At 36.9% G+C, this 13,315-nt stretch overlaps 1 protein-coding gene and 1 long non-coding RNA gene across 2 annotated transcripts; one reads left to right on the top strand and one right to left on the bottom strand.

Moving 5' to 3' along the window:
• The first annotated feature begins 499 nt into the window (after positions 1-499).
• Positions 500-2,326, top strand: LOC121426277. Its single transcript, XR_005971585.1, has 2 exons — positions 500-835; positions 1,237-2,326. It is a non-coding gene; the product is annotated as an uncharacterized LOC121426277 (long non-coding RNA).
• Positions 2,327-2,584: 258 nt separating this feature from the next.
• On the bottom strand, positions 2,585-8,410 carry LOC121426276 (glycoprotein-N-acetylgalactosamine 3-beta-galactosyltransferase 1-like). The gene is made up of 3 exons (XM_041622516.1): positions 8,076-8,410; positions 5,629-6,308; positions 2,585-4,519 (listed from the first exon to the last, which is right to left on the bottom strand). The coding sequence occupies exons 1-3, from the start codon at positions 8,332-8,334 to the stop codon at positions 4,019-4,021; spliced, it is 1,440 nt and encodes a 479-aa protein (XP_041478450.1). The 5' UTR covers positions 8,335-8,410; the 3' UTR covers positions 2,585-4,018.
• Positions 8,411-13,315: the final 4,905 nt, after the last annotated feature.

Raw genomic sequence — 13,315 nt, 5'->3', positions numbered from 1 at the left:
GGCACCGTTACATGTGTATATGGCCATGTGTCATGAGGCCGCCCACCAAAAAGGGTGGTGCTGTTACATATTTTTGTTGGGTTATTCCTTAATATTTTCAAAATCAAAGTACAGTAGCTATGTCAACAAGTTTGGTATCATATTAAAGCTGAATTAATTGGCTAATAATCTAGAAAGTTTTGTTGCTCGAGGATAAAAAGAACTTGAGTTACATATCTTTAAAGATGGAGCAACGGTGGCTGATCCAGGGGGCACAGCCGGCCCATGCCCTCCATTTTGAGAGCCATAATCAAAATTTATTATGTAAAAACACAGATTTTACCCAAGTTTGCCCCCCCCCCCCCACTTTGAAAGTGAGAACCTGATAACATTTTTTTTTTGCTTGTCAAATTTTCTGAAATGACCTTTGATATTAAGTGAAAACCTTTTTTTTTTGCTTGTCAAATTTTCTGAAATGACCTTTGATATTAAGTGAAAACCTTTTTTTTTGCTTGTCAAATTTTCATCAGGGAAAATGTGCTCCTCTTTTGGAAAATCCTGGCTTCCCCCCTGGGTACACATACATGTGTATATAGTCTGGTGACTTAAACGTGTTCAGTACGTACCTTACTCTAATTCAGATACTTGCTCAAACATGACTATTGACTGAGTTGGGAATCAATATTTAAAAAGCACTGAGGCAAAAAACAATGCCAGATGTTCCCCACTCCTTGTTTCCTACAATGAATGCAAAAACGATTTATTTAAAGGGGAAGACAAATAGCAAACACCGTGTGTTGTCTCTAATTGACTATGTGTAAAAAATAGCTAGTCTTATAGGCCCAAATTCACAAAGGTGGTTTTTTTTTAAACCATCAGTTCAACCCATGGTTTATGCAGATTTTCTGTATAAATTACGCTTATTTACCGCATATAGATAAAAAAATGTCCAATGCTGATGCAGAATTTTGTCACAGTGGCCAAATTATCGCATTTTGCCATGGTTAAGTACGCTATTTTGAATTAATGAGACCATTCTTCAAACAGTGGACTCATGAATAAAATTTGGCGCACTGTGACAAAAGCGCGCATCAGCATTGGACATTTTTTTTAACTACATGCGGTAAATAAGCGTAATTTATACAGGAAATCTGCATAAACCATGGGTTCAACCGATGGTTTTAAAAACCACCTTTGTGAATTCGGGCCAAAATGTACCAATCAAGAATTTTTGAGATAATTATCAGAAATACAGAGGTTGAATTAATAGGCCATATTTTAATTGTTTAAGGACTGGTATGGGTTTAAGAGGAAAAGTGCCTGTTCTGCTACTTGTAATATATCATTGCGATCAGAATATGGTAGTATAGAATTAGTATGTTATCATTCAATTGGACAAGACTACACTTCAAGCTAAATGAAAGTAGTTGCAGTATAACATTGATTTCATGAGAAAGTCTCTAACATCAAGGTTAAGTATTACTATATCATCATGGATCTAGATATGGTGCAGTTTAATTCATAAATTGAACTTTGTGAAATCATAAAATCTAAGCTAAAAACGATCAAACTGAAGATCACCAACACAGATAGGCACACATGGGACAGTGTATATTATTATTCTGGAATAAAAACCTGCCGGAAGTGCGCTAATCCACGCTTAATTTGCTTATTTCTCAGCAATTACAGTTTCTTCCAGAATCCTTTGGCACCTATTTTTTATTTATACAAATAGACACTTGGGTGGTCATGGTCATATTGGATTCTGTAAAATGTCATTTTGAGATTGTTACTACAACTGACAGTTATCTTTAACAGAATGTTGCCTTGAAATAGGTAATAAACATGGTCAGATTTGAGAAGATGAGGACTGGAGGATTGGGCTAATGAGGCTGCTGGTTCGTACACATTTTAAAGCTGAATTGCAGATTTGGTAGGGGTAAAACCTCAACACGCCCAAACAAATGATAAATTGCCAATTTGTCTATTGCCAACTTGTCCACTGATCACGTGGTCTACCTCCATTTAGTCTAATTCTATTCCGTTCATCAACATTTCGTCTAACAAGCATTTGGTCCAATAACCATCTAGTCCAATCCTCACTTCGTCTAATCACCGGTTCGTCTATGACCATTTCGTCTTATATCTAGTTGGTCTTATATCCACTTTATTTGCATTCATTTTGCCCTATTAACACTAAGTCCAATTAGACCAAATGGCTAATGGACGAACTGGTTATTAGACAAATTGGTGAGTGGACGAAATGACAATGAGACCATGTGGAGAGTGGACAAACTGATTGTAGACCAAATGATAGTAGACAAGTTGGTAATTGGACGAATTGGCATTAGACCAATTGAAAATATATCGTTCAAACTTTTTAGTTTTGAATCAGTCATTAGCAAGACAAGGGAAGAACCAAGATGTAGTAAAATCATTTTTCATCATGGAGGATATGAAATTAAAGGCAAAACGGGGTTCTCTAAACTAGATATACCCCAGATGAAAAAAAAGTGTGAAATCTGCTGTGAGTGTTATATAAAACCTGACAAATAAAACACTGAAAATACCATCAAAACAACAAAATTATGAAAATTTCAAAGTTTTGCATCATTTTCGTTTTATGTACGTCGCTATAAAAATGCAAAGGGCGAGCTGATGATGTCTTTTCCTTATTCTTATTATAAGATATTACATTCATGCCCTTTTTTCTCCATAAAATGTAAAAACGGGAATGACAACTGATTTGATGCATAATCGCAGTAATGAGTTAGATTACCACTGCTGGAACTGTATATTGGAGACATGTTTCACACACCTACGCACGTATGAAATATTAGATACTTTTACGTAATTCAATAAGGAAAAGGAATCTGGCATTAACATCATCAGCTCACTTTACGGTACTGCGAATTCAGGACGCCATGCATTTAACAGTATCAAAGCGCAGTTGAGTATATGCAAATAGTAACTGCACCATATAAATGGACATATAATTATTATTTCCTCAAAATACTGTATCACTAAACTTTAAAGATTTAACTTTAATTTTTTATCAAATTTTGATTAGATTTCAACTTTTGCTGGTTGAATTTTACCCTATTTCAGATATAATCATCTTCAAAGTGGCATACTCCTTTCATATGACAATGGGTGATTTCAAGTTCAGTGCTGACCAATTGGTGTTGGTGTTAGGTCAATTTTTACACGAGTATAACACCAAATATTATCAAAAGGGAAGATGGTCCCGAAAAGCCACTCACCATATTTTGAGATGTCAATAATGTGATCTGAATAGAATAGCTTTTGGGGCTAGGGGAAGCAATCCAAATTCCAACACCAACACAAAATCACCCAGTGTATCTTTTAAACCAAAGGACACATTATGAAGAATTATTAGTGCATCACTCACCTGTAAAAATCAAGCCCCAAAACATATTTTGTTGCATACATTGTCAGCGGTCATCTGAACCATTGTATCACACATTTGGCTGACTGCGCATTTGCATATTAAGAGCGCGCAGCTGTTGTTTGCTTTGCTACAGTACAGGTTTTCAATGGGATTTGCGCATTTTATCAACAATTTGTATGACATTACTATGAAAATCCAGTCATATTTCAGAAACAAAAATACATTGCTGCCTAAAATTCATATAGGAATAAAATAGGACTTAATATCTTAAAATCAATTATTTTTTAAAATCAAAATTGACTGATACAACCGTTCGAATGAATGCCAACAAGTATAACATTTAAAACATCAACAATAACTTTACCATCGTTGGTAAACACCATGCTACAAATTTTGCAAGAAAATAGGCATTTTCATGCAAAAAAAAACTACATTCTAATAGGCTTTATCCAATTAAACAAATATTTTGTTGACCTTAATTATTGCGCTTCATCTTCTAGCATGATAAACTCTCTCAAAAAGATCATATGTTTTGAGGAAAATATTGCAATAAAATAAATATTCTTTGATTAAGACTTGCTTAGAATTTATAATTCATAATACACACTCTAATTCAACAGCCCTTGATCATCTAACAGGAACCTTTTTATCATCAGTTCCATTTTTGTTCACTTGGTTTTGAATGGTGTCTTCTTTATTTTGGCCTGTCTCATCAGGATTCTGTTCTGTTTCTACTTTCTTTGGTTCTGATTCTTTCGCTTCCGTTTCTTTAGGTTTTTCGGGAACCATTTGCTCATTTGATTCCTTTCCTTGTTTCAGCTGAGTCTCTCTCTCCTCCTGTCCCGCTTCCTCCTGCTTCTCTTGACCCAACTGTTTTCCTTGCTCCACATTCTTCTCTTCCTGATCCTCAGGTGGTTGTTCTTGATGCTGCAATTGCTCTCCTTGATGCTGCGATAGTTGCCTTGAACGTGCCTCTTGGAGGATCTCCTTCGGTACATCTACTGGACACGGGAACGTTCCCACACCAAAGGGGCGCAGATGGTACACAAGATATTCCAGGTTGTACAACGCAGCGGGTGGGATGTAGTGGAATGTTACCGAGTAATCTGAGCAGCATCCTTCATATCCCTGCAGAGAAGAAAACGCAATGAAACAATCTATAAAAACAAATTACAAAATGTAGAAATACAGTCACCTCTTCCTATCCAAATCAAGCAGCAGAACTTTGAAACTATTTGAAACAGCAACCCCAAATAACACTAGTAAATCTATGAGAGAAAATCTGAAGTACGCTGACATGTACTAGCACAATGGTTTCCCATTTTTTTAGTTGTGAATCTTTCGTGCAATTTGCATTGATTCTCAAAATCTTTTGCATGGTGACAACTGACAAACTTTTTGTGAGCGGTTGTTAGCAATGTACATAAAAAATATGTTTATGCATGCCTGTTTTCTTGTTTCTGCGATCATTTTCATAGTGCTAACGTTCGCTGCTGTCTGTTGCTTTTGATCAAGTGAACAGACAACATCGCAATGTGTAGGAGCAGCGCACAATTGATTTCCACTGTCCATCAGTGACAGCATGATTTACGACCGGCTTGATGAGAGTCGGTTGCCAGCGCACTGTTTATAAAAGGATTAACGGTGACGGTCTTCGGTCCAAAGGAGGCGATTCATTGAATGTCCAGTTGTAATGGGTCCATGATACATGTAACTTTATAAAATGCCCACTGGATATGTTTTTCATGCAATGTTACTTGGTCTCAAAATGAAAGAGCACAATTATTCAAGGGGTGTAAACAAACTTGAAATGCACAAAAACATATCGGTATTTTGAACTGGTCATAAATAAAATCACTTGTCCTTCGCCCCCTTTTTTTCTCAAAGCTTTTATGTAAAGTGGGCTAACCCAAACCTATAGTAGAGGGAATATTTGGCCCTGCAAAATAGCAGTTCTACTTCTATTGGCCTTTCTGAGATAAGGCTCATTGACTACTAGTCTTGAATTAAATTTTTTGCAAGACAAGCAAGAATTTGATAGCCGGGGTTAGGCAGAAAAATTTGGCCCACAGCCCCATGACATGAGAAAGGGAACAACAGAAAATACAGGGTATTAGAGATAGTGCATGGTCTAAGAAAACATGAGAAAATGCTTTGGATAGATCACAATGTACGACATGACAATTTATAAGAAAGAGGTTTGTATTCTCCAATTACAACTGGTGAAAGTCACCTACCTCATTTCGTGGATAATAGATGTAATTCCAGTACCAGAAGTTCTCAGGAAGGCCATTGGGATTGAGATGTGCTTCCGGTTGGAACGGATGGAAACGATTTCTTTGCAAGGCATCTCTAGAATCCCCAGCAACCACACCAGCGTTTTCAAGACACTTGCCAATCTCAACGTCTTCCGCTCCACCCCTGTGGTCCATACTCCAACATTTCTTAGGATCCTTAAAGGCAATCTCTACCAGATTCTTCACACCTTGTCTACTGGTCACGTATCCACCACCTCCACTCATGTAACCCTGCCTCACATAGGGCTTGAACTTGTGACCGAAGTAAATGGACGTATCTGGGCTGTACTTCAACAAGAAGTAGCGCAGGTTCTCAACGATGACAAATGTGTCGTCATCTGCCTTCAGGAACCACTCATAATCGTTAAGCAGATTGTCGTAGAGGTACTGGAAAGCTCCTCTAGTTTTCTGCCACAGGAAATCCCGCCCTTCTTGAGTCGCTACCTTCACGATGGGGACTTTGTCCGATGGTTCGGAGGAGATGAAAATGACCTTATTGCACCGCTTTCCCCAAGTGGCATGGATATGAACAGCCTTTGTATCAATGTTTTGAGGTCCTGTCATGACCCAGCAAAGAATACGAACCTTCTCATAAAGGACTTGTGCAATGGCATCCTGACCTGCGGATAAGAATGGTTAAGCACAATACCATTGTTATTTGCGTAAGAAGACAAAATTGACAGCAATTTTCTACTCAATTACCGTAATAATTCTATTTGTATCATGGTATGGGGTCCTGTAGCTACGCACCCCTCATCATGCATGCAGTTTTCAATGGAAATGCGCACTCTCTGTGTGGAACTGTGACTGCAGAGTGACGAAAGATTCCTATTCAATTTTTTATACAGAGGCTGCAGTGAATCTCTAAATGCAGAGAAAACTGGAAACTGTTTGAAATTTTGGAGTTACATTCAATTTAATTTCAAATTTTCCTACAATAATATGAACATATTTTAGAAATTGAGGCACAGGAAACAATATATTTTTGCATGATAAATTTGAGTGCGTACATGTGGCTCTAAGGACCCCTTATACGCCCGACGGCGAAATTAAGAGTTGCTCGGAAAACACGGCAGGATTTTCGTATTTGTGAGTTTTGTGATGTTTTTCTTCCTGGTTAATGATCTTTACCATATTTACCACAATTTAGTGAAAGATAATTTGTTCAAATGTTAAAATTGGCATAGCTTTAATCGTTTGAAAACAAAGTGCATAGCTTTAGGTCCCCCCATCATAATATCAAAATCTGAACATGAATTTGCACAACTGCATGTTGGCATGAACATAAATCTCTTAACTTCAGTTCAAACTTAATATTTTTGAAGCGAAAAAAAAATACAGTGTATGACCAGATCTATAGAACTTTTCAAACAATGTTGATGATGTAAAAAAACCAATGCCAAAATAGATAGATCAAGATCCCTATACAGGCTAGCTCTAGAGCTACATGTAGATCTTAGGATCTAGACTCTCTTATCTCTCCATTTCTGATTTCTTATTCAGAATAATGATATTTCATTATGAAGGTCGAGCAGAGTATGATCAAAACAACATTTGAGCGATAACTGTGCAATCAATCAGTTTACTCTCAACTGAAACTCCAATCCCAAGATGCCAGTGCAGCTTTCAGTTGATGAAACTTAAAGCAAATTGAGTGCTCACTGAGAAAAATTAGACCAAAAGCTTCGGTCTCTGTTCTGTTGGTTGTTCCGCTGAACTCCGATGGCTCCACTCACCAAATACAGAGACCGAACTCCGAAGTTCTACTTCTACTTGCTAGCATGATCTGTACAGGGGACTCAATGGCTTTGTTGGAATAAAACAGCTAAACAGGGCAAGTTAAGTTGCGCGACAGCCGAAGTAATTAAGTCACTGTTTTTCCCCCTTTGAAGTTTATTTTTCCCTGTTTTGGTGCATTTCAGGCTAAAACAGAATGATAATCTTTATTTTGGTAGATCTTTTCATATGTTTTTATTACATAAAGTCAGACAAATATCGATGAGCTGAGCCCCGTCGCCCCGCGTCGGGGGATTTTGCATTGTTAACCCCCCTGATGGTGGCTGCACAATAGCGAGCCGTCTGTGTACGAGAAGAAATAAGAAAAACAAATAAAAATGTTTAAAAACTCCTCGAAACAGACTGCTGCCAGCTATCTAAGAAAAATCGGATTCAGAAAGACAGAAAATGTTTTGATCTAAAAATATTAAAGCTCATCCAAACTAAAAAAAAGTTAACAGAATTTTACTTAAATTTTAAATTAAAAGTTTTAATTTCTCTGGCTGCAAAGCTAAAGCAGCGAAGCTGCATTCGACTTCGAGATGATCACCTAACCAGAACTTAAGGAATAAAATGTTGCATATTTCCCACCATGAACATGCATATCTTACCCACAAATTCATGGTGATGAGAGTCTTCAAAATGTTTCAGTTCGCTTTCCAGAACTCTGTTGCCTTCGTCCACGACGACGTGCCCGTCGGGCTGCAGCAGCGAGTCTTTACGGAGGGGATCCGAAGCAATAATAGTCGAAGTTCGAAGCACGTTTGAGCGTGAATATTTCACTGTGGCGTAAGTTATACAGCATCCAAAGAATAATCCGAAACAGAAATTCCTTATGAATCCCCCAGTGTTCCCTTTGATGGGCGCCATAATAATGAAATCATCCGGAATTGAGTTAACTAACCCGACCCGGAATCCGTGAGCGAGGACGTCGTCGCTGAACAGGTACCAACGTGCTGTTTCGGGTGCAATCCACCGGGCGCTGCGCTGCGTGATCGTGCCGGCCGCCCCGCCGGTGCCCGTGGCACCCGGCCGGGCACGGCCTCCGCGGTTACCGATGAGGATGAGGTGCCTGTACGTACGTGGCTCAGTTCGCTGGCTCTAGTTTTATTGCTGCGAGGAGCGAGGGAGGGGGGGTATGACTTTGTTATTAAATTTAGCATTAGAGCCGGATTAGAGTCACAAGCAAAGTTCCCAAAAGCTTTCCTTTTTTTCATTCCTGAGCACATTCAAGTCACAGCTAGGTTAGCCGTAGTGGCCATTTTTAGTTTTATTTATTTTTTTATTGGCCAGTGCAAATGGGAAAAGTTCAGAATGGGACACATTAATTTCTCCCCATGCTTTTCCATTTAGTTTCTATAATGGGTGTCCTGGCCCCCTGGCCATGTAACCTCAAATTTAATTACCCAAAATAGCACAATGATAGAGTATCACCAAATACTTATGCCTTCGCTATCTTGACAAACTATTCAAAAAGTTTCAAGGATTCTTTCCCATTAAAGAAATGGTGTCCCATATCTCCTGTCTCGATCCGGCAGAAGCCTAGCTTAGATTGGCATACTTTTTTTTCAGCTAAGCAAAGTGAAATTCATTAATTTGTAAAACAAGACTGGACTCATTTAAATGAACATTGACCTTTTTTCTACTCTATTTCCTACAATTATGACATTGAAATGACTTTCATATCCATGATCTTAAACAACTTGAATGTTTATGTTAAGAAATCATTTTAAATCTAAAAATCGAAGGATGGTTAACAATGGCTTGAATGAATGCCCATCTCAATACAAAATCAAGATCAGCTAATATTACATAAATACAACCAACCCTCTAATTTAATTCTGACAAGAGAATAGGAAATATTTCAATAGAATAAAGAGTATTCTATATAAATCTCTAATTCTAATTATATGTTTTATATAACATGGTGATTTTTCAAACAACATTTATAGCATTATTCACTGTTCACACGTATTTCTTTTATGTAAAATATCAAAGATTTGAAGGAATCAGTCTCGACTTGTGCTACCTTCTGGTTCCTTCTTAACAACATTCAACCATATACGTATCTTTTTGTTCAATCATCAATATTGGAAACTGTGACTAGGATCTTAAAAATTGTTAAAACATTTGTTTTAGGTTTATAAATGCATGTCACATTTTATGTATTCAGATTTATCGTTTGTATTCTCATTTTATACTTTATAATGTTAGCAATTGCATCTGTATACTAGAATAGTTACGTTTGTGCTGTGATGTTAACACATTGTTATCGTTATTGATATTGTTGTTAAGTAAATAAATAAACTCAAACTCAAATACCACCCCCCCCCTCAAAAAAAAAAGCTATCATTCCGGTCTCAAGCACTTACAATTAATATAGAACAAAACCTTTGAAACAAGTTTAATTTCTGAATCAGGAATATCACATAAATAGAATGATTTTTTTTTCTTTATTAGGTTTTTATTGGGTTTTCATTATTTTGTGATAATAAAGGTTTTAGAAAAATGAGTGGCATTTGACTTTCATGAAGCAGTAATATCAAATTTTTAAAAAGTTTTAAATGGGTTTTCAGAATTTAGTGATAATGAAAGATTTTAGAAAAATGGGTAGCATTTTACTCCAATGTCGAAATTATGGCAATTTAACCAAGATTTGTGATATCATGCATAAATAACTTTCCTGTCATGTTTCATTTAAAGGAGAATCCAACCCAAATAAAAACTTGTTTTTATAAGGAAAAGAAAAATCAGACAAGTTGATAGGTGAAAGTTTGAACAATACTGGACAAACAACAAGAAAGTTATGAATTTTTAAAAGTTGTAAATATTGGTAATCACTATACCCATGGAGACTTCAAATTGGCCGCATATGGGATGTCATAGTGATGTAAGGCAAGGACTACTCTTCCATGTACTCCAATACATATTATGGCTAAAATGTCATTTTTCCCAAAAGTTTTATTTCAAATTATATTTTTCTTTCATGAGGACATACTACAATATACTACCTGGGTTATATTTAGATTACTGCCCCAGGGGAATGGGTACTTAGGAGAAAACCACAAATCCCTGATGATAAAGTACATGGCCTATGGGAAAGTTGTCCTTGCCCCTTGTCATAATTTACTTACATAGTTGCCAATTTGAAATCTACATAGTATTAGTGATCTCAATTTTAAAGCAGCTATAACTTTCTCATTGCTTGTCTGATTTCTTTCAAACTTTCACCATTCTGTTTAATTTATTTTTCTCCTTCCCAACATAACATTTTATGGCCAAGGCTGGATTCCCCTTTAAATTGTCTCTTCTATCAGTAAGTCTATTTCAATGACCTTCATACAGATCAGCAGTCTATCTGTGGATCAAGCAAGCCTCAAGTTTGAATACTTTTAGGGCTGGGGGGGGGGTGTTCCACAAAGATTTAAACGTTTACGCGTACATGATATGCAACGCACAATCTTGCACAGAAGTACACATCCTATTGGCGTAATATGACCAATGTGGTCATGCCTTTTATACTGCACCTAACCAGGTGGCTGTTTCATAAAGCTGTTCGTAAGTTAAGAGTGACTTTAAGAACGACTGATGATCCTTTCTTACATGCTAAACCATCGCCAATGAATATATCATTTACCACAAAAGAAGGGATCACCAGTCGTTCTTAAAGTCACTCTTAACTTACGAACAGCTTTATGAAACACCCACCAGGCATTTAAGTGTGACTCTAAGTCATACTTAAATCTTTGTGAAACACTCCCCAGGCCGCTTTTCAAAAGGACCTACTTTTATATAACAGTACATAATAGGGAAATATTAATTAAAAAGGGCACAAAAAGTATCCAAGCCTAGCTAGCAACAGGCTTAATGAGATAAGCCAAAACATTACAATAAATATCAGTCTGTATACAACATAATGATTGTTTCTTTCTTGTATTATTATTTAGAAAAGCAAACACTTGTAATAGTCACGAACAAGCAGAACAAACATTCAATATCATCCAATCAAAATAATCAATTTGATGCTGCATAAATAAAAACATTTCTGGCAAATTCTGACATCTGAATTCAATTGAATTCAATAAATAATTTATCAATTATACCATAGTCAATGGTAATATATGTAACACACACAGTATTTTGCAGAAATATGATTTGGATAACTGACATATTCAATGGGAGAGTAAAATCAATGAAGTCAGAGTTACATCTTTGTGAAAATTAGCCCTACCCCAATCAAAGATATGATTGGATGAACAATTAACATACAATGGTCTACCGGTCCGATCTGATCATGTCTCCTAAACACCAATTTATTGCTCTGATGTTATAGTCTCCAAGCACAGACTCAAATTTGACACATTCACCAAAACCATGTCTAAAGTCAAGACTAGACTCCAACCTCTCTGGCCCGAATTCACAAAGGTGGTTTTGAAAACCCACGGTTGAGTAATTGGTTTATGCAGATTTCATGTATAAATTACGCTTAATTTAGTGCGTATCTGGCGGGTGTACAAAAAATGACCAATTCTGATACGCGCTTTTGTCACAGTGCGCCAAATTGACGCCTGTTACCATGGTTAGGTACGCTATTTTATTCATGAGTCCACTCTAAATTAAGCGTAATTTATACAGGAAATCTGCATAAACCACGGACTCAACCATGGGTTTTCAAAACCACCTTTGTGAATTCGGGCCTCTGTGTCAAATAGCATAGAGCCAGTCACAATATATAGTGGATATAGTCTCACTACTTCAGACTCAGCATTATGCACTATGCGAACCGCGAAAGGGTCTGTGCCTGCAGACTAGTGATGTGTTGACTATGCCACTTCTCACTAAAAGACAATTCATATATACTGTACTGTAGAAAATATGAACATTTATAAATATATGGCAAAACAAAGAAAACGAGAAGATCAACAGCATCATCTCAATCATGAATTGTTTGTCTCTTCTAATACATGTAGTAAAGCGTATAACTATTGTCTGGCTGCCTGCAACCAAACAAATTCTACTAATGGGTTATTTTACAATATTTACCATAAAATCATAAAATATAATAATAGGCATTTATATTGTGCCATCTATCTAGAAATAGCCTATTCCGAGGCACGATGTTATTTTTATTATCACCCCAGCTGTAGCTCAACTGAGCAGCCTTCCAGCACTCGGTGGATTTCAAGGAATTAATCCTGCCTGGTACCCATTCACCTCACCTGGGTTGGGTGCAGCACAATGTGGGTGAATTTCTTGCTGAAGGAAAACACGCCATGGCTGGGTTTTGAACCCATGTCCCTCAGATTGACAGACAAGAGTCACAATTACTATACCACAACACCCCTACATTTACACTATTCATATAAAAGATCTACAAATTATATCTTATCATCCATCGAATTTAATAGATTTCATGGAAAGTGAAAATATGAATCTCCACAATAAACAGCAAACTAATTCATTCAATTACATTGATATCAAGTAAATCTTTCTTTAATACATAAACATCTCATTTGCATGAAGTACTACCTGTACTCAATAACATGAAAGAGGTACTGCTTCCAAAACACAAGTATATATAAAACTGATCAAACATGGAAGAATACAAAGATAAGGTTTATCTTCACAAGCTAATTCAGTTGCTATTAAGAGGGGAGGGGGGGGGATATGTGATACAAGAAATCAACATAGTCCATGGTTTGGTTACATTGAACAATTAAAACAACCTTTGTGAATATGGGCCTCTTTGTGCCAAAAACAGAAATCATCTTTGCTTAACCCTAAAAAGATAGGGGGGGGGGGCTGATTCAGCCCCCCCCTCGACATTTTTAGCGATAAATCTGCCGTGCGA

The sequence above is a fragment of the Lytechinus variegatus genome, chromosome 13 (genome assembly GCF_018143015.1).
Source record: "Lytechinus variegatus isolate NC3 chromosome 13, Lvar_3.0, whole genome shotgun sequence".
Taxonomy (NCBI): domain Eukaryota; kingdom Metazoa; phylum Echinodermata; class Echinoidea; order Temnopleuroida; family Toxopneustidae; genus Lytechinus; species Lytechinus variegatus.
The sequence above is the reverse complement of the archived record's forward strand: the minus strand, read 5'-3'. Positions and strand labels throughout refer to the sequence as shown.